We start from the raw sequence: 22480 nt of genomic DNA, 5'->3' as shown, positions 1-22480 counted from the left end.
ATGATTTACTGAGGTGTCTACTTCTGTTAGAGATTCCATCAGTTGTGATTATAACTGTTCCTTGGAAAGCTGGATGGCAAACAGTAGGATAACCAGTCACAAAGTAATAAAAAAGATAGTTGCACTACCAAAGTTGTCTTCTGAAGCTTTATTTTTCTTTATAACAACATGGACACAGTGTGGACATAGCGTGAGCAGACGCTAGGTGAAAGGAGTGGTGACAGCCGGTATCACGCTCACAGCGCTTCTACGGAGGTCCGTAGAAGTGCCGTGAGCGTGAAACAGGCTTTCACCACTCCTTTCACCTAGCGTCTGCTCACTCTATGTCCGCACTGTGTCCATGTTGTTATAAAAAAAAATAAAGCTTCAGAAGACAACTTTGGTGAGTGCAACTATCTTTTTACTTTGTGACTGGGTATCCTACTGCCTTGCACAGTTAGCCCTGCCTGTGGCAGCCGAACTCCGACTGAGACCAGAAAGTAGCTAGACCCATATCCATTACCTAGAGTGCCACTATCTCCTGCATGTTCATGGATGGCAAACAGTGTTGGCCTTAGAGATGTAATGTAAGAATCCTGGGCGCCAATGCAAAATCTGTAACACGAGGCCCCAACGTACAATGTGCATTTTTCAGTGTTGGGGGGGATTTACAAAGCGTATGCCAGAGGCGTACGCCAGGGAGAAGGTGCAGATTCGGGTGCCCGGCCGATCGGATTCACTAAGAGGCGTGCATCTCATAGTGTATCCTGCAGGGGGGAAGGGGGCGGGGCCTAATATAATACTGGCTTACTTGTACGCCGATCTTCGTAAATCCCCCCATAGTGTCTTTTTATGGGGCAGAGGGGCCTATGGGGCTCTCCAGGTATTTAAGTGACTGCTAGCTCTGCAGCCCCTATAGCTAAGCCACTACTTGGCCCCATCAAGATTGTTAACCAGCTATTTCAGACTTTTGAACTACTAACCTGTCCAGTTTGGAAGCTTCTTATATGATGTTGGCGTTAAATACATTTTTCTGGTTTATATCTAATATTATATTTTTATTTCTATTTAATATGTTCTAGGCTCCCTCCCATGTAAAGTCTCTGTCAGTTCAGCCAATAAGTTGATCTGTGTTATCCAAAGTGCTGGTACAGTCTATACGGTAACAAATCAGGGAAAAAATTCAGGTGAGTACAATATCCTGCTAGTGCCACATGAAACATACCATAAATACATAACTGTAATGCAAAGTAGGTTTCATTTCAATGTATGTAGTGGATTTATTATTACTTTATTACAATTTCTTTCTTATGCCATCGCTCTAGTGACGTACTTTACACTAGTATTTTGTTGCATAAAAATAGCATACAGCATTAATACTCCTGCAACATTGAAAGGGGTAAATCAGTGCCCAACATTTATTTAAAAGGGCCGGAGAAGAGGTGGCTTAAACTAACTTTATGCACCTACCTCCCTGGTTCCGGGTTGTCCAGATGGCTGGACCATGCCAAAGTTCTTCTTTGGGGAAAGTTTGCAACATCCTTGACTTAGGATCCATGAATTTAGGAGAAGCTTGACTTTTTAGTCAATCTCTGTGCAAGAATTAAAAAGGGTTATTAAAGAAGCCAACAAACCACCTGTCCGAGCAGGCCAAAAAATGCAGTGTGTGAGGAGCCTATGACCTTACATAGGGTGTAAGGGTCATCTGTTTATTTAGTGTAATATAATAAAAAATTCCATCTGTCCTACTAGTTCTCAGAGGCAGAATTACCCCATCATTGTGCAGCTGGTTATGACGTACGAGAAGCAGTTGATACATTAACTGATGTTGATGTGATGTTATTATATGTTCATAGTATATTTTGCATTGATCAATTTATTTTTTTTAGTGTATGGCGTTGGTTATGCCTGGTCTCCATCAAGCCTTGTGATATCTACAGGAGACACCGTGGTTTGGAACTGGCAAACGCTGCCTTTCATTCAGGGCATTGGATACAGAGTGTTCTCCGTGTCAGATCCTGCTAACACTACTTATGATGGCATTTCCTTCAACAGTGGGGCTCGTGTAGCATCAGGTCTGTATCTACTTTATCACTGTTTAATAAATAGCATGGGAGAAGGGTGAAACAAATAGAATCTGACAAATATTGAGAAAAAAAATCCACATTTTCCATCAGGCAGACTCAGTTCAGATCACCAATAATACTAATCACTGCTAGTGGCATAGCATTAATTAGTATATGTAATTTAATAATTGTGTATAAAATTCCCCCAATAAAACTTTCTAGTTTACATATTGATAAACACGGGTAAGGTAAGAAAATTGTCTTCATTCTCAGTGCCGCTGACCCTATGGGAACATCAGCGCCCCCAGCCCTATGCAAACATCACTGCCCCCGACCCTATGGAGTATTCTAATTTGCTGTTAATTTCCATTTAAGCTTGACTTTACCATTCTTTTTTAGTATAATGACACTGATACCATTCATGTTTTCTCCTTTATAGGTGTCTTTTCATATCAGTTCACATCCCCGGGTATTTATTACTACAGCAGTGGATATGTTAATGATGGACAGTCAATACTTATGCAAGGAGTGATCAATGTAATCCAGATCAGTAACCAGAGCAGCCCAGTGCATGTGTATGTTGGAGGAATGGAGGCCACCTATACTTCTGGTAATCAAACATACTATACTATAGCTAGCATTAAACTGCAGTACAACAGAATGGGGTCTAGCCTGGAAATAATAATTATCAAGACTATAGCCTTGATAATTCTGCTATAGTCAGTGTTAGGGAAAGGCTGAGGAAGGCCTGGCACATAAACTTTATTCAGTGGCTATGAGAATAGTTACTGGTCCAACGTGGTCTTCTGGTTTTATAAAGGCTGTTTCATCATAAATAGTCAAATTTGAGAGCCACCTGACTAGGTAAATGAACATCACCTTTTTTGCAGGAAAATCAAAAATAGCTTAACATTTTACTGTCTGTATTACAGCTACAAGATGTGATCTCCCTATGGTTCTACATAATATGTATAGAAAACCATGGCTTGTGGGTAGAAAACAGTGTCTGAAATGGGGCTATATTATGGCTATGTGATATGGGCCTAACATAGGGAAGAGATGACACTGTGATATTTGAAAATCCAAGTGTTAAGCCATCATATTATGTGATGGGGAAAACCCTTTAAGCATGACTGGTAAAATACTAATGGGGTGTCTCACCACGGGTGTTGCTGTTGGTTACACCCTTTGCAAAAGCCTGTACTTATTGTTAGTCAGTGGTGATGAAGTAGTGATAAAGTTTTGCCACTAGATGTCGCTATTGTGAGCATGTGTACTTAGATGCTGCATGTCTGAAATATGTAAAGGGTTATTGTTTATTTGTGTGTCACATGGATCGGAGAACATATAGGAGTCTTTTCTTCTTCTGTCCTATCACCTCTCACTTCTTCTTTCTGCACTCTTCACCCACTCACAGCGCATTTTAGATACGCTGGGGATAGGAAGTCATATAGGTAGAGGAAGTGTAGGAGTCTTTTGTGTTAGACACTGTGGGGGAAGGACACAAGCTAGAATGCTCAGTGGTCCCTCTGGGCCCTGACCTTCTGCCAGGTCCCCAACCTCAACAGTTAGTCTTAGTCTGGTTCCTGTATGAGTGGGAAGCAAGACAAGACACAGCTAACAATTTCTTCTCAGCTTCCTGGACACAACACTATGCAGTGTTAAACCTTCACAAAAGAGGACAAGTCAGAGATCATCTCAATGCACGCTGTAGACTAGGAGAGTCACAGGGCAGGACAGTATCAACAACAAAACCAAAGAAGCTGGTAACTGATCCAGATTGAGCAAAATTTCTAAGAGCCTAGGAACTCTATCTCGCAGCACGGTTGTCAGCAGGGAACCCTGCGCATTCCGCTTATTCCAGGTAACAGGGTCTGGGGCCTTGTGTCACCCTTATAGGACAGGTCACCCGACACTTGTGGACATTAGGTGGTGCAAAGACCCAAAGGTCAAAACAAGGGCAGAAGAACTCTCGTATTCCTTTACCTCATCCTCCAACATCCCGGCAGAGCACAGTACTACTTGGGTTTGGACTCTGACGACATCCTCCTCTCTGATCCTCTGATTCTTTGTATCTTTCTACACGCAACTCAGTCAGCATGACTGTACCCTTCGCTATACTCCTATCACAGATCTGGATCCTGTATTGGCAAGTGTATTATCAAGTGTATCACTGAGTGTATTATCAAGTCTAACGTACTTTGCCAAAGTGAAGTTGTATGTTCTGCTGCACACAAGTACTTTCCAAGTAAACCAGATATTATTTATGGTAAAGAGACTCTGTGATTCTTCGCCCCACACCAACACAGTGTACACTACATCCTTAGGATATTTCCCCTTTCTGTGGGTAGCAGTATCGATAGTCCGGGAGGGTCACTACACCACTCCGGCCCACCGTGATAACAGCCCAAGGGACCCCGTAGCAGGCCGGCAGGTCACCGACCACAGGGGAACGAGGTACAACCGGCCCTCTAAACTAAAAGCAGGTGTGCCACCATACCTGTGTGCCCAACCAGCACTGGCGTCACAACATAACATCACTGGGCCCAACTTAATCTTGGCCAACCATCTCACTCTCATATCACACTCTACCATCTAGCAAGTGACTGGCCTTTCCTCCGCCAAAGTACTGCGGGGTTCACCACACTAACAAGGTGGGGGTTCCAAAGAGGCAGCCCATATAGCTGCTGTGAAGCCTCTGCAAGGAGGATGCCCAACCTAGCACAGCCCTTCACAATGTAATATGTGAGTGGAGAACTGTGGCCAAAATAACAGCCTTTTTTTTTGGAGGGTGGTTTACATAAAGGTTGTGGCTAAATATGTAGAGGCCCCATCTATTAATATATTGCCTAAGACTGGATCTTTACATTAATATTAGACTTGACCTGACCAAAAAAAAAAATTCTGTACTTCATCCTAGATGTCCTAAATATATTCAGACCCCTTTTATTGACTCCAAACCAGTCCCCAGACACTATACTGGATAAGTCTAATAGATAATGCACAATATTTATTTAAATGAGGCATAACCATCTACTAACAATAAAATAACTCCCAGGAAAAGTCGGAAAGTTTGTATGTTTTTTCCTTGTTGTCTCATTTCGGTTTCATTCGTAAGAATCTTCATGGGAAAGTGGTCACCATGGGGGGAAAAGCACAGAATGTACTCAGGTCGAGAAAATTTTAATTGGGCACAAAAATGTCTTTTTACATTTGGTTTGGTGTGGTGGTTTCATGGAGCAAATGAAAGGACATATTTTTTTTTCTCTTCTATGGATAGCACTAGTTAATAAAGGAGAAGTCTGGCAAAACTTTTTATTCAAAAATTTATTGCCCCCCCAAAAGTTATACAAATCACTTAAAATACACTTATTACGGGAAAAGCTTAGGAGGTGTTTTTTTTTTTTTTTCGCTTTACTTAATACTGCATCAAGGCTTAACTTCATGGATAACATGGTGATGTCACTTCCTAGATAAAATTGTGATGTCACTTCCTGGATAACATGGTGATGTCACGACCCAACTCCCAGAGCTGTGCGAGCTGTGGCTGCTGGAGATGATGATGGCAGGGGGACACTGAGGGACACAGAGCACTGAAGGGACACTGAGCATCCCTATGCCATCATCCTCTCCAGCAGTCACAGCCAGCACAGCTCTGGGAGTCGGGTCGTGACATCACCATGTTATCCAGGAAGTGACATCACCATGTTATCCATGAAGTGACATCACCATTTTATCCAGGAAGTGACATCACCATGTTATCCAGGAAGTGAAGCCTCCTTTAATCACTATATTAAACTACTACAGCTGTTATCTAAGAAGGAAATTTATTGTCATAAATTAGTTTTTTCAATATTTCTACAGGTCTTCCTCCGACCACACCACCAAGTGACTGCATTACACCAGACCCAGTGTGCTCGCAGTCCACCTTCTCAATCCCTAGTAACACATCTATATGGTTTGGATATTCAGGATGTTATTCTCCAGTTATTATCAGCATTACACCAAAGTTTGGAACAATCCGAGATGCAATAACCATCAGAGGATCCGGGTTCAGTAACATTACCTGTGCCAACAAGGTATCTTTATCTGTCAGCTCTATCACACTGTTACTGACTGTCATAAATTACATGTCCTAATAGAAAAGTAAAGGGGTTATTCTTGATTGGAAAAAGCACAGCCACTTTCTTGCAATAACAGCACCTCAACTGGCCTCATGTTGTGTTTGGTATTACAATTCAGCTACATTCATTTCAATGAAACTGAGCTGCAAAACCCAACACCCAAACTGAGGACAGGAGAAGTGCTGTTTCTGGAATAAAGAGGCCATGTTTTTCTGAGCCTGGACAACCCCTTTAACATATACACTTGGAATAAGTGATAACAATATAGCTAATAATATTCCAATATTAATAGAGAGACTGTATGGTAATAAATTATGCATTAGGAGGTCCCATTAGATTGCAGTGCGATCATAGACCCTTTGCCACAGCAATAATGGTAGCCACATGGCACCACAACAAACAGAAGCAGATTATTTAGCTCACCATGTACAATCCCTATATAGAATTTCTAAATAAAACATCTGGGTGCAAAAATTTAATTTGCTGCTTTGCTCCTTTCACTCTCCAAAGAGCCTCTAGAAAATATATAATCAGATGGGTGGCCACAGACAACTATTGTTCCTTAACACTAATTCTGCTATATCTTCCTCAAAGTGTGAAGTTAAACTGTTGTTTTGAAAAAAAACTTTTTTGACACGTCAAAAGTTTTGATCGGTCCCTGTCTGAACACTCACTCAGTACCGATTGCGAGAATGATCGGAGAGAGGACTGCGCTGCAGCACAGTCCGCTCCCTGCACTGGGTCAATGAAAGAGTCATGTACCATAGACTTACATTATAGCTGGGTTCACACTACGTATATTTCAGTCAGTATTGTGGTCCTCATATTGCAACCAAAACCAGGAGTGGATTAAAAACACAGAAAGGATCTGTCCACACAATGGTGAAATTGAGTGGATGACCGCCATATAACGGTAAATAACTGTCATTATTTCAATATAACAGCTGTTGTTTTAAAATAACAGCAAATATTTGCCATTAAATGGCGGCCATCCACTCAATTTCAACATTGTGTGAACAGATCCTTTCTGTGTTTTTAATCCACTCCTGGTTTTGGTTGCAATATGAGGACCACAATACTGACTGAAATATACGTAGTGTGAACCCAGTTGGCCTGTAAAGTCTTTGCACAAAAGAATAAGATGAAGTGCGGCAGCTCACCAAAATCGGTTAAAAGATGCTTTATTTGGACATAGAAGGCATCAATAGCAGGTACTGCTCTGTTTATTTGTGGAAAGTACCTGCTAATGATGCCTTCTATGTCCAAATAAAGCATCTTTTAACCGATTTTGGTGAGCTGCCGCACTTCATCTTATCCTTTTGTGCAAAGACTTTACTGGACTGTTTTCTCAAGCTGAGCACCACCTACGGTAGAGTTACAAAAACCAAGGGAGAGTCACGGTGAGGTCCAAGTTTGGTTTCCTAAAACTGGGGACAGTGCCAGCATACACATCTTGTGTGAATCTATTTACATTATAGGCCTGACTCATCACGTTACACAAAGCCAGGAGAGGTCCGAGCTGAGCGCAGTCTTCTCCCGGCTTGTTCTCGCGAACAGTACAGGTCTGAACACTCAGACCCGGAGTGGTCAAAAGTTTCTTAAAATGACAATGACACTTATAAAAGCCAGTGACCTGAAAGTCTTTTTTTTTTTTTTTTAAATACCTCCATTTTCTAATACATTTTCTTTTTTGTCTTTTTTTTTCCATAGGTTTCAGTCGGTTCTTATCCTTGTGTTGTGGCTTCCGCTGACAAGAATTCAATAACATGTCAAGTGGATTCTCAGGACACAATGGATATTGGAGTAGCCCAATTGGTGTCTCTTGCAGTAAATAACCTGGGCAATGGCATCAACTCTTTAAGAAATGAGATGGACAGGCGATTTGCCTTGTTACCCCACATTGACTATATCACACCAACCAATGGGTCTGTTACAGGGTCTACTAGGATTACCATACACGGCTCTGGCTTTGTGAACATAAATGGCAGCATTGCGGTGTCCGGGATAAGTTGTAACATTATATCTGTAAATTACACAAATATTAGATGTGATACTCAACCTAGTTATTCCCGCAGCGTTGTTGTTGCAGTCACAGTGAAGGGAATTGCTGCCCAGTGCCTACAATCCTGCAGCTTCACCTATTCAAGTGCACTTACACCAGTAGTATCCAGCGTCTACCCAACTGTAGTCCGAAACGCTACCACAATCTACATCAATGGAGTCGGCTTTGGAAATGATGTTAATGATGTTAATGTTTATGTCGGTGACATAAAATTAAATGTTGTAGGTGTCAATGACACAGATATAACATGTAACATAGACCCCATTCCTGCTGGAAACTATTCCATCAAAGTTATTGTACTAAGTAAAGGCTTGGCCGCTGGGACTTTCACTATGAACAGTCCTGCTGAAGCCACTCTCCTGACCCCTTCCGGAAGTGTGTTAGGTGGAACTCTTCTACTCATACAAGGAAATGGATTTCATCCTATTAACACCACTGTGCAGGTTGCTGGTGTATTATGCCAGACTACAGCAGTTACTTATAATAGTATCCAGTGCATCACTCCTCCCGGCACCACTGCTAAAACTGCTACCGTGATCATCCGCGTGCCATCTGCTTCTTACCCATCACTCAGCTTTTCCTACTCAGAGGCCTTTACTCCAACCGTAACTTCAGTTCTTCCAACCACAGGTAGGACTATTTTTCTCAAATTGTTGAGGGAGTTACTATCAAATGTTAAATAAACTTTTGACATGTCGCACAGACATATCAAAGCTGAAGATTGGTTGGGTCTCAGTGCTAAGACCTCTACTACTCTCTACATACAGCCAGAAGAAGTGCATGGCTGTACACTTCACTTCCTGGCTAGCCACTTGATCCAACTGATTACAGATTACAAAGAACAGGCTTCATACATTTATAATGTAGCCAGGATCAGGGGCCAGCCAAGTAGTTAGATGTGCCATTGCACACCTCGCCCAGCTGTAAATAATGATTCTTAATTGGTATCACTCTAAGGCTATGTTCACACTGCGTATATGTCCGGCCGGACATATACGCGGTAAACTCCGGCCGGGGATTTACGCTACTTGCGGCCGGCTAAGTACGGAGCGCAAACTTTTGCCCGCAGTCTACTTACGCTTCCCGAGCGCCCTACTTAGCAATCTGACAGCGGTCTTTTACTTGGAAATCTTCGCCTAACCCCGGACACCCCACAGAACCTTTTGGATCGGCACAAAAAGATGGCAAAATGAAGAAATAACCACTACGTACGGGACCGCATGTTACGCTGAGGGCGTAAGTTACAGCATTTTCGTCCTCAAACAATAATCTGGTTCATTTTTTACGGCGCCGCGTACGATCCTCGCGTAAGTTCTTACGTAGTGTGAACTGTGCCGCTGTATATCGTATACTTTCCATTGTACGCAAACTACGTAAGTCTCCAACCGCTTATTCATGGAACGCGCTACGTCCGGAGACTTCGGATCACTTAAGCCTATCTCACACATTGCTTAAATCGGCGAACGACTGTTTACACGGAACGATTTGCGAATTTTTTGCGAATGACGAACAACGATTTGAGAACATGTTGAAAGATCAAAATGAATGATTTCTCGTTCGTCGTTTGATCGTTTGCTGCGTTTACACATACGATTATCGTTCAAATTCGATCGTTATTGCACAAATTCGCACGATAATTGCTACGTGTAAACGCACCTTAAGGCTGGCTATAATTTACGTCCATCATTATAAAATAATGCTGGTTATTTCAACTAAAAAGCTGTTGTGGGAACATAGCCTTAATAATAAACTTTTGGACCTCCCGACTTCATCATAAATAAAAAATGTTGGGAGTTTTGTTCTGTAGCACATTCGTAATTGCGGATCGTGCACAGTGTGAATTACCCTTTAGACTCTTTCTAAATTATTAGTCACTAATTTGTCACTTTTTAAACGCAAATGCCCAAAACCCACCAGATCTATCGTGTTTTCGGAAACTCAAGCCTTAAATTAAAGTTTGTGGTATGACTGGCCAATTTAGGGCTGAACCGCTTTTATAAAGAGGATGTGGTTCGTCTTTCTCTTTCTATTGAATCAAGGGATTTTTTTTTTTTTTTTTTTACTGCTCTAAATCACCGTCCCTACTTGCTTTGACAACCTGCCCTAACTGAGCATCAGATTATGATTGCATGATTTACTTCTCATGTCATAAAATTAATTATTTACATTGTTCCTCAGGAATACCAGGAACCGCCATCACATTGTCCGGTTCCGGTTTTGGTTTGGATGCTTCAAAATTAACAGTTTCCATTGGCAATACCACATGCTTTGTCACTGCAGTGTCTGACAGTCAGCTGACCTGCTCTGTAGGACAATATTGGGGCGGCACATTCCCTATTACATTGCGGAATGAAAAAGGGTTTGCAAGATCCAGTGCAAGGTTCACCTATCTACTTAGTATCACTGGGGTCTCTCCGAATGAAGGTGAGTCTAATTCTGGTAAAGCTGATGACAACCAATATGGCCATCATTATGTCTCTTGCAGCAAATGGTAGGCTATGTTCACATGACGTTTTTTTTTTTTTTTTTTTCTGGCCTTTGCCCTACCCCCCCAAAAAAATGAGGTTAGTGATTTCGCATTTTTTGGCGCCCATCATTGCAATGATGGCTCTTGGTACATTATTTTAGTTCAGGCCCTCTTGGGTTCAGTTCTCTTTTTAGTAGTAAAGACAGTGAAAGGATAATTAAAAACAAACAAACGTGTGTGAATAACTAAAAATAATGTCCACGAATAATTGTCATGACCATTAATTTGGTGATAGTGTAAACAACGTCTATTCCATTGATTGTAAACAACGTCATTTCATTAATTGTAAACAACGTCATTTCATTGACTTCAATTATAATTCAGTAATAACGGATGTTATTTAAAAAAAAAAAAAAAACAACAACACAGCAGACGCCTTTTTTACTGGAAACAATGGAGCCATGTCACAGAGGGTAGGTTGGTTTCCTCCCACTAGAGGTGGGCTGGCCCACCTCCAGTGCTACAGGTCGGGCTGGTGACCGGGAATAGACCAGCGCCATGCAAAGGAATAGACCGGCTCTGCGCATGGGCAGCAGTTCAAAAAAAGGACAGCAGCACTGGCATCTCGGTGCTGGTCTATTGATGTTAAAATCTTAAACTGATGTACCTGCTGGTACATTGGCTTTAAGCAGCATACACTGCTGATTTCCTTATCTCAACCAAGGTATTGAAACAACAAAAGTGGGTAATTCCCAACAAAAAATTGCAGTGTCTTAGTAACTTGCCATGTGCCCTTGAGCATCAATTAAAGCTTGAAAACGATGCCTGATGCTGTTCATAAGTCAACTTGTTGTCTGGTGAGACATGGCATCCCACTCTTCTAAAAAGTTGTTGTCAAAGGATGTTTGCTTCTATGCCTTTTTGTGACTCTTCCAGTCTCTCTGTTGCAACCTGCTGATTAAGCTCAGTGGCTAATTTAGTCTTAGAACATCCTGCTTTAAGCCTCGCAATGGCAAAGTACTGTTGATCAACTGTTAGGTGTTGTCTTGGTCTCATGAAGTCAAAATGTGAACAGCATGAAGAACTGTTTAAGACTATGACAAAAAAAATGACCTGGAGATTGCGCTCACCACCAAACAACGTGGTAGCAACCGATGTTCACATAAAACACGATTTATTCAGTCCAACAATAACACGTTTCAGGGCTATGGCGCCCCTTCGTCGGATTCAGGACAAACATAGTATGCTCATGACACAGACCATACTTAAATACAGCAAGGAATCACAATGATTAGGCTAAAGGAGGGGCAACACAATACAATATATTTGTAATATATTTGTATTTTATTTTATATCTGTTTATTCTATGTTTATTTTCACCATTTCTAGTGACACTCATGTCAAATAGGATTCTTGCCACATGACACTTATGCCTAATAGATTAGTAAGCACACGATCCAACTCCTGGCTTTGGTCCGATCATGTGATGTGGTCTGATCATGTGGTCTGATCATGTGACCGCTCTTGGTCCGATCATGTGACGTGGTCTGATCATGTGGTCTGATCATGTGGTCTGATCATGTGACCGCTCTTGGGCCGATCATGTGACTGTTTTCTCTGCTCTCCATGAGTTGGAATGCAGAGTACTTCCAGCTGCTGCCTCTGAGGGAATCCATGAGAAATTGCCCCTTTCCCTTCCCTTATGCTCCAAGATGTGGACTAGTATAGAACATTGTTGATATGTAGAACTGTGAATGAGTTGTTCATTAGGAATTGATATATGTATACTGGGTTGCCCGTTATGAATTGATTTACTTACTCTCACATTTAATTACCCTCACTTACCATCACATGAATTTGATTTTCTATGAACTATATGGGAGATGTACATATGGATTGATTTTATGGACTTTGTATGAAGGTTTTGTATGTGTATTTTTTATGTGAATTCTGTAGATGTCACCTTGACTATGTAAATTTTGCACTGATGTGTATAGGGTTAACTACCTGGGAGGAGGAAATGGACTGCCCCTCCTTTAGCCTAATCATTGTGATTCCTTGCTGTATTTAAGTATGGTCATGAGCATACTATGTTTGTCCTGAATCTGACGAAGGGGCGCCATAGCCCTGAAACGCATTATTGTTGGACTGAATAAATCTTGTTTTATGTGAACATCGGTTTCTACTAAGTTGTTTGGTGGTGAGCACAATCTCCAGGTCATTTTTTTGTCATTTTTGGCATCTTTTGGTTTTACCTGACTCCAAGTGGTCCTTGCACAAGGAGCCCGGTTTAGACCTGTTGTGAAGACTGCTGCTACCCCAATCCCTGGGAGGTGTGTTGGACACATCATTACATGTGCTGTTGGGTGTTGTGGCTTTGATTCCACAACCCCAAAAGGTGAGCAGTGATTTTTCACATGTCTTAGATCATTATTTCAATCCAGAGGTACTACTCTATGAGGCGCTCTGCCTTTCTTTTTGTTCTTTGTTTCTACTGTTTAAGACTATGGCGTTTAATTAGTGTAAATCATCGCCATGGAATCCCGCCAGCCTCAATGTCATACAGGCAGTCTATGGGTGAGCTCATGCACCTCCTCTCTGACATGTCAATTCTTCTGCAGGGCGAGAGGAGCCGCAAAAGTCCTCCAATAGACTGCCTATATGACATGGAGGCTAGCGGGATTCTGCCAGTTTTACTCTGTGTGAACTGGCCCTATTAGAGTGCATTTTAGGATATGTTCACACATGGAGTTTGATCGCATTAACGCAATGTAGGACTGTTGGACGGCAATTAAATGATAAATAGCATTTTCATTGCGTTACTGCATGCGTGTACACAGTCTTAGACTATGTTCACACATACAGTATATTAATTTCATACACAAGGGCCAGTGAAAAGAACGTCTGTTAGTAATTAAATCAATACGTTTGCATTTATTTCAATGCAACAACAGTCTTTTTTTCTACGTCCACAGTTTGGGAACAGTGTAAACAACTATTTTCTACTGTTTGCTGAATAGTGTATTACAAGTGTGAATACAGCAGCCATAGTGTATTACAGCGTGTGAACATAGCCTTAGGTTCATCCTGAAAGTTCACCCATATGTCAAATATCTCTTTTTGTGAGTTGTGGACTTGTTTAGGGTATGTTCTCACACATTAAAGTTATATTGCAGTATGTATAGAGTAACACAATAAAAATGCATGTGTGAACACAGCCTCAGTGATCGTCATTTCTATTGATTCTTTCCAGGCAGTTTTGGTGGAGGGTTAATGCTCACAGTCACTGGATCTGGATTTGATAGTCGTCAGTCCAAGGTGTTTGTGTGCAACATCGAATGCAAAGTGAACCAAGAGAGATCCAATACAAGTCTTCTGTATTGTGAAACTGCCAGGAACGGTAGGAAAGCTGCTTATATGTGGAGTATATGGAGTATTTAGTGTAAGATTATGAATTATAATATGAAGTTAGTGTATTCAAAATATATAGACATTAATCTAATTGTACTCATCAAAGATTAGGAGAGGCAGTGTATTGTGTAGGGGATAGAACTTCCATGTATTATGGTCAATAGTCAAGCGTACAGTTTGATTAAAATGTATGTGAACACTCCCCCCATAACCTCTTCCCCCCTCAATGTTGTGTGTTTGTCCTTGATTGTTTGTCTGTCTTTCCTTGTCTGTTCATTAATGCAGAATCTTATATTCAATAACTGATGGATGACACCAAAGACGGAACTAAAGATTGCTCCCATACATATTGCTTCTCCTCACTAATGATCCCACACTTCAGAAGGCGCATATACCCACTGTCGGAAAGCATGGATCTAGACATATTACCCTTATATTTCCCGCATTGTATACTGTTGTATACTGTTATATAGTTTTACTGGCTGTTGACGTGAAGCAATAGAAGAACATACAACATGCGGCCAAGTCTTTCTTTCTAAGGGTATGTTCACACTACCGAATCCCGACGGATCACCTGCCGCGGATTCCACAGCTCGCCCCAACTCACGGCCATGTCTATGTCCGCTGGTCCCATAGACATTCAATGGTTTGGCAGTTTTCGCCAGTTCTGGTGGGGCTTTTTGGGTCTGGTCCTGTGACATGGGGGTTGCAGGGCCTTTCCATGGCCCCCCTTCCCTGCACATGCACGCTTTGCGAGGGCGGCGGCCACTGACCGACACGGTGTGGAGTTAGTGTAGGGACCCGTGTGAACCAGAGGACCTGCACGTTGGTACACGGGGCTATTATGGCTTGAACAAATCATATACAGACACTCTGGTGTTGATTTTTAATATAGGCCTAGCGCCATTAGTATCAGCCATAGATGGGATGTGCAGCCGTTCCTTTCTCTCCAATCTGTGTTATACTGTTGTATACTGTTATATAGTTTTTACTGGCTGTTGACGTGATGAAGCAATAGAAGAACATACAACATGCGGCCAAGTCTTTCTTTCTAAGGGTATGTCCACACTACGGAATCCCGACGGATCACCTGCCGCGGATTCCACAGCTCGCCCCAATTCACGGCCATGCCCATGTCCCCTGGTCCCATAGACTTTCAATGGTTTGGCAGTTTTCGCCATCCAGCCGTGGAACTCGCTAAATTTTTGGGGTGGATGGCGGAATCTGCCGAACCTTAGAATGATGCCTATGGGACCAGCGTAGATGCGCATGGCCAGGAGTGAGGGCAAGCTGCAGAATCCGCGGCGCGTGATCCGTAGACATACCCTACGTTTGTGGTACATTAATGTGATACCTCTTTTCAGTTTATAAGAGGTTTATCCTAACCATTTACTTCATGCTTTCCATCAGATGCTAATACATCTACCCAAAGCTGTAATGTCATTGTGAAGAATGGAGATTACTCTGCTCAGATGAACAACTCCTTTACATACTCTTCTGCATTAACCCCTGTCATATATGATGTCACCCCCAAGAGAGGAGGCACAGCTGGTGGGACCAGACTCACAATCACTGGATCCCAGTTCAGGTAGGCACCATATCTACAGGTTAGCTCTGATGGAAGTACTACTTCTATAACATTAGTTTGCACTATTGTTAAAGTTAATTTCTCAACTTTAATTCAGGTTCAGAACTGCTATCACTTTTAGATTGATATTAGGTAATTTTACCTGACTCTGCATAGATCAATAGTATCAGAAACTAAATAAAAAATGTGGTAATATACGTTAGCCAAAAAATTACCTTTTCCTGTTATCAAGCACCTTATTCCTTTCCTATCTTTTGTTAAACTGTGGTCCATTGTGAAAAATTACTTCAGCATGGTTGTTTATGTTGTGTAGCTAGTTCAGGGATAAAATGACAAGAAAGGGAGAGCTAGAGAGAGATATTGATAAAGTAGAATGGGTCCAAAGACAGGCTACATAAAATTGTGGAGGGTGTGAGGCATAAAACATATCAAGAAAGACTTAAGAAGTTTAATCTGTGTAGTTTGGAGGAAAGAAGGGAAAGGGGGGGCATGATCAAAACCATTGAACATGTTAACGGGGAAGTCTGGCTTCCAACATTTTTTTCAAAGAGACGAGGAGGTGGTGGCAGAACCTAACTACATGCACCTACTGGGGTCCTGCCTCAGCCACTGACTGGCTGAGCGGGGCTCACACAATAAGACCCGGGTGCCACTCAGACCAGGATGTGGCCAGGGGACCGTTAACCGGCTACACTGCTGCTTATTATCTGTAGAACTGACAGCACGGATATATACATATCTGTTCTTTCAGCTTGCACGGTTTTATGAGCGATAAAAGGATCGTTCATGCAGCCCATCTGCTTTATTTCTTGTGCCGTGTAAAGGCACTGCCAACAAGCCACCGATCTCACTGATCAGCTCTCATTTGCTGCCCCCACAGCTGAGAAATATCTTGATCTAAAAGGACCCTAACATATGCAGTCTGGAAAAGACACTTTAACACCACCTGAGACAGCTGGAGCAGTCTGCTCATAAGGCGTGGCCTACCGTACCTGTAGACAAGTGCAGAAGTTTTACTACAGTGAATGTACCATCAGGTACATTGCTTTTTTTCCCCTTACATTAGCTGATTGGCGCTGGCACAGGGATCCCGGTGGTGTGATCCTTTTTTCAAAACACCACCTGGTTTGTGCGCTCAGCACCGTTCTTTTTTCCTGCCCTGACACGGCTCTATGCACTTAAGGTCGTCCTGGCACCACTCAGTGTGATAATATCCGAGCAAGGAAACCTAGCGGTGTTTTGAAAAACGATTGCACAACCGGGATCCCTGTGCTGATCGGGTAATGTTTAAAAAAAAAAAAAAAAAAAAAAAAAGGAAGGAAGAAAGCAATGTACAGTATCTGATGGTACATTTGCTTTAAGAAATAGAGAAAATGCGTGTTTGTGGTGATTGCCTCAAAAGGTTTGCAACAAAATACTGTCCAGGCCACTTTCATTAGTTCGTGTTTTTAAATTATTTTGTGAAGTCACAGAATGTCTGATTTTTAGTAAATAAAATATATTATTACTTTTACGTTATTTCGGTGACCTTATGGGCATACTTTCAACAAAAGGGTACAAATAGACATGTATAGCTAACAGAGATGCAAGCACTCTTTAGAAGTTCCATTACAATAGATGTTATCTTGTAACTTATCATCTTGAAGGATGCATGATGATTTCAATGAGATCTCTGTAATTACTTTTCGGCTCCTTAGCAGTCAACACCATCAAAAATAAGCCCATGATCAGTGTCACGGCCGCAGTGGCGTCCCGTGCTCTGAGCCGCCAACGCCACACCCACTCTTTCTGCTTACAGTCCCTGGTGGACGCCAGAGCCCATGTGCAGGGGCCCAGTGCTGCCATATCTTCAGCCCCTATGAGTACCTCACCTGGTCCCAATCCTGCCCACTTCTCCACCCTGTGGACACATCCCCACTTCCTAGGGTGCACCGGCTGCTCTAGACTTAAAGACACAGTACGTTCCTAATTGGTTGTTGCACCCAATCACTTCCCCTATAAATGAGCACCTTTCCCGTCATTCATTATTGTGGTTCTAGCCTGTTTCTGCATCCTAGGTACAGCCATGAGTCCTGCTGTGTTCCTGTCTTCCTACCTGCCTACGTGTCTCCAGCTGTACCTCACCTGCAGTCACTAGCTAGCCAAACCAGGGCAAGTCCATCTTACCTTGCGGTGGGCACTAGTGAAAACCAGCAGCCCCTTAGACTCTGCTCCCTGTTGCGTCTAACGCCATCGTCAGCAGTGGTACAGCGGATCCATGACTCCTCTCATTACAATCAGCTCCTGCCTTGGACCCACAGTCTAACATAACAAAGTGCATGATCTTGTCTAGGGCTTGAATTGTTTATATGATAAAATATTATTTTTCCTTTTTTTTTCCCTTCTATTTTGCAGCTCTGATATGTCAGTCGTCAATGTTACCGTGGCCCAGGCCGTGTGTGATATCGAGTCGACTAATAGCACGCACATCATATGTACAACCAATGCTCAGTCTCCTTCACAAAGAACAAAAGTCAGAGTGTACATTAAGGACCAAGGCATTGCTAAGATGGTAAGAAACAGAACTGGAAAGATAAGGCTGAAATCTTTGTTCTGCATGACTAAAATGTTTGCCAGTAACTTGACTACACAGACGAGAGAGGGCATAGCATGGTCTATAATGGTCATTCTTAGCTGGTGTATTTTTCAGGAATTATCTTTTACACCAGGTCAATACAGCCCAAAAGTGTAGGCTTTGTGCAACTGAGTGCTTAAAAGAAACAAAATAAAGAGAGGAATTATCAATATCTGCCCCAGAAAAGTGATGTAAATTTTTTGCAATGTTTTGAGCAAAATGAGAGTTGCATAAAAATGTTCTTAACTTTTTTTACACAAAGAACTGGCATAAATGCCTTTTTAGCCCCTACCCCAACTAATTAGGGACTATTCATCAAATATGCTATAAAAGTTATACACAGGCAATCGGAATACACAGTCCCTGTTCCTGGTGGACAATGGCTGCTCATTTTCAGTCACCCCTATCATAGTTTGTGGGAAGTACAATAACAGCGAAGTGAACATAAATTATGACAATTATAATCATAAATTATTTCTTGTATTGTATTATTATACTTTTTTAGGCTATGTTCACACTGCATACAATTCCGTCCGCAGTTATTACGCCGCCGTACATGTGTGGCTGAAACTACGAACATAAGCCCGTAGTACAGTTATGCTTCCCTAGCTTGTTTCGAAGCGATCTGAAGCAGGTCATTTACTTGGAAATGTTCGCCCAGCCCAATAAAACACAGAGAACCTTTTGGATCGAAAAATCAAGTTCAATTTGACTGAAATAATTATTCCGTACGGGACCGCATGGAAATCCACGGCCATGAGTTCGAACATTTCCGTCCTCAAACAATGGTCTTGTTAATTTTTCACGGCGGCGTATACGATCTGGTCGTAAGTTCATACGTAGTGTGAACTGTGCGGCCGTATATCGTATACTTTTAAGCGAACGCATCAACTCAAAACTGCGTGCCTAAATTCGCGGTTCGCACTACGCGCGGAAATATACGTAGTGTGAACCTAGCCTTACATAGGATTGCTTATTTATTTATTTTTTTTAAACTTTCTGTTCTGATATATTCTTCATATTTTAGGACAATGCAGATTTCTTCTACATTGATGTCTGGTCTTCTAAATACACCTGGGGAGGACAATCTCCACCAGATGAGGGGTCCTTGGCAGTCATCACAGCAGGGCAGACAATATTGCTGGATGTTAGTACACCAGTACTGAAGATGTTACTGATTCAAGGTAATGGGACTATATCCAATATATTGTATTAGAATGATAGAATACTTCTCGAGCATTTAACTGATACTGTAAAACTGATAAAGCATTTTAGTGTTTTTACTTTCCTTTCTCTCGCTTTTGGAGAACTTGTGTGTTAATGTATATACGGCCCACCCATTGATTTTCATGGGTGGTGCTACAGCGTAACCACTCATTGATTTTCAGTGGTGCTACAGTGTAACCAAACACTTGCTGCTGGGGTCCCCTACAGATTATTGCTAGGTTCACAATATGTAAAAACAACTTCCATTTTTTCATAACAACAGCCATCAATGTGCAAATAACATGCATTATAAAAAAAAAAAAAATAAGAGACGTTATTTGAGTAATGACGCCCTTTATTATGAAGGCCACCCGTCATTTTTACATAGTATGAACACAGTCTATAGCTGATCCCTGGGGAGTCCAAGGAGATGGAAAACCTGCTCTTAGTTTATTGCTAAGGGTCCTTAGTAACAAATAATGCATTGTACATTTGAATTGGTACTTCGCATTCCAAGGCTATGTTCTCACACAGTATTTTTGCTCAGTATTTTGGAGTGGATTGAAAAAAAAATAGATAGGCTATGTTCACACATTGTTGAAATTTAGTTGATGGTCGTCATTTAACAGCAAATAATGGCCGTTATTTTTTCAAACTGCTGTTGTTTTAAAATAAAGGTAATTATTTGCCATTAATTGACGGCGTTCCAAACAATTTACACAGGACATAGCCTTTCAGCGTTTTCAATCAACTCCTGGTTTGGGTTAAAAAATACTGACCAAAGCACTAAGCAAAAATACTGTGTGGGAACATAGCCTATTTTTTTATTTTTATTTTTTTTGTAAACTTTACTGATGTCTCTCCGGTTGTCTATCTTCTGACCTTTTGTAGCTCCTATTGCTCCTCTATTCATGCTGAAATAACATCCTTTGTGACAACTTCCTAAATGATCACCATCACCAGACATGGGCCATGTTAGCGATAGCACTGGTGATAGAACGTGACCAATTTGGCTAACAATTGGCTATGGCAGTTTTTAGTATGCAGTTTTTAGTCTGTTATTTACAACTGAGTCAAAAATAAACTACTAAGTTTGGATCATTTATACAAAAAAAAAAGAGGAAAAACATGTGGTAACTAGAGATGAGCGAACTGTTCGGACTTTTGGTCCGAAAGCAGTTTGCTCTCTCATCATGCCTGTGATCCCGGCCGCATAGTTGCGCTCCCGGGAATATGCGGCCAGGATATTCCAGGGAATCGATGTTGAAATCCCTGGAATATCCTGGCCGTATATTCGCGGGAGCGCAACTATGCAGCCGGGATCACAGGCATGATGAGAGAGCAAACTGCTTTCGGACCAAAAGTCCGACGGTCCGCTCATCTCTAGTAGTAACATAAAGCCTTTTTTCACATCCTCAATAAGTTCCTACCCTGTGATGTACAGTCTTTCTTTCTTTCTTCTTTTATATAGGGGGAACTTTGGTTTTTGATGAAGCAGATATAGAGCTGCAGTCTGAGAACATCCTCATTACAGATGGGGGCACTCTTCAGGTACCCAAACCCTAATATTTGTCATGGAAACAATTGGTTTATAAAAAGATACTGGATTACGCTATGTTCACACGTGGTAAGACACCAGCCTTTACGTGACACGGTTGGTTCATGAAAGGGCCAGTGTCAGAGCAGATCATCCCAGAGATGATCTTCACCGCAGCTGAATTCGGATGCGGACGCATCCATGTGTGCCCGCATTCAAATTCCCTGCTGCTCACAATGGAGCGTGCAGCTTGCTGTCGGAAACATATCAGTTTTTTGCAGTGCCGCTAGGAATCCCAGTCGGAGTGTATACTATAGTATGTGTATACACACTGGACGGGATTCTTTAGAGGGCAGCACAGTGCAAGTTCAGTATTAATCATGAACCTTGTTTAAACGCCCATGATTAATACTGAACTTACGTTGTGTGAACATAGCCTTAATCAGATTATCATCACCACTATTTCCACACGTGATTTTTTCATCTATGTTTAGATTGGAACTGAGGGAGCTCCATTCCAGCACAAAGCAATAATCACACTTCATGGCCATCTACGATCTCCAGAGTTACCATTGTATGGAGCTAAGACATTAGCTGTAAGGCAAGGGATCCTGGATCTTCATGGTAAATATAAGAAGATCAACATGCAACAGGTGGATTAAATGTACTTTCTACAGCAGCAGAGATATATGTGCACAATAATATAGGTGACCTGCACCCCACCGACAAACAACAACCTTTTTCCTATATTTATTCTTAAAGGGGTAATCTAACATTAGAAAAACATGGCCACTTCCTTCCAGAGACAGCACCACTCTTGTCTCCAGGTTAGGTGGGGTTTTGCAACTCATTTCCATTGAAGTCAATGGAGCTTAATTGCAAACCGCACCTGAACTAGAGAAAATAGTGGTTCTGTCTTTGTGAAACCCCTAACTCTGGATAACCCCTTTAACCTGGAAATAGAACATCTGACTCACCATAATTTTTTAACAAATGGGCCACTATATCCTAAGATACAGTCATACACTAAAAGAGTCTCAAGGGTTGGGCCACTATCTGTCGAGCTGTATCAAGTGAGAGATGGAGGGAAACCTATTTCAAGCTATAGCACTTAGAGCTATTTATGGCTTTAATATCCAACCTCACCCTTTAGACTTTTGGCAAATTGTATGCTGGACTGTATAGCTAGAGGTATATCCAATAGGAAGAGGGAGACTGTGGGAACATAGCTGGGAGCGGGAACAAAGCTGGGACTGGAAGATCGCTTAGTGGGAACAACAAGCGTAGCCAGGGAGAGGAAAGTATGGCTTGTTTGTTGTTTTATGCCATGAAGAGGCAAAAGCATGCAAAGTCTAAATCTTCCCTGGACAACCTCTTTAGAAGGTTAAATATGTAAAGGCTATCTAATGCTATCTAAGAGTGACTA

The 22480-nt window shown here is 41.8% G+C and overlaps 1 protein-coding gene across 7 annotated transcripts in view; it reads left to right on the top strand.

Moving 5' to 3' along the window:
- LOC138783039 (fibrocystin-L-like) overlaps positions 1-22480 on the top strand; it is a 161519-nt gene that overhangs the window by 68761 nt on the left and 70278 nt on the right. For 6 of the 7 annotated variants that reach the window (XM_069957188.1, XM_069957186.1, XM_069957187.1 and 3 more), the window contains 12 exons: positions 1062-1166; positions 1869-2054; positions 2485-2655; positions 5910-6124; positions 7880-8861; positions 10410-10655; positions 13952-14098; positions 15520-15697; positions 18092-18248; positions 19339-19495; positions 20989-21068; positions 21549-21678. In XM_069957188.1, coding sequence (XP_069813289.1) covers positions 1062-1166; positions 1869-2054; positions 2485-2655; positions 5910-6124; positions 7880-8861; positions 10410-10655; positions 13952-14098; positions 15520-15697; positions 18092-18248; positions 19339-19495; positions 20989-21068; positions 21549-21678 — 2754 coding nt within the window. The remainder of the gene's footprint in view (positions 1-1061; positions 1167-1868; positions 2055-2484; positions 2656-5909; positions 6125-7879; positions 8862-10409; positions 10656-13951; positions 14099-15519; positions 15698-18091; positions 18249-19338; positions 19496-20988; positions 21069-21548; positions 21679-22480) is intronic. The other variant, XM_069957191.1, reaches the window with a different exon arrangement.

The sequence above is a fragment of the Dendropsophus ebraccatus genome, chromosome 2 (assembly GCF_027789765.1).
Source record: "Dendropsophus ebraccatus isolate aDenEbr1 chromosome 2, aDenEbr1.pat, whole genome shotgun sequence".
Taxonomy (NCBI): Eukaryota; Metazoa; Chordata; class Amphibia; order Anura; family Hylidae; genus Dendropsophus; species Dendropsophus ebraccatus.
This window is presented reverse-complemented; position numbering and strand designations above follow the sequence as displayed.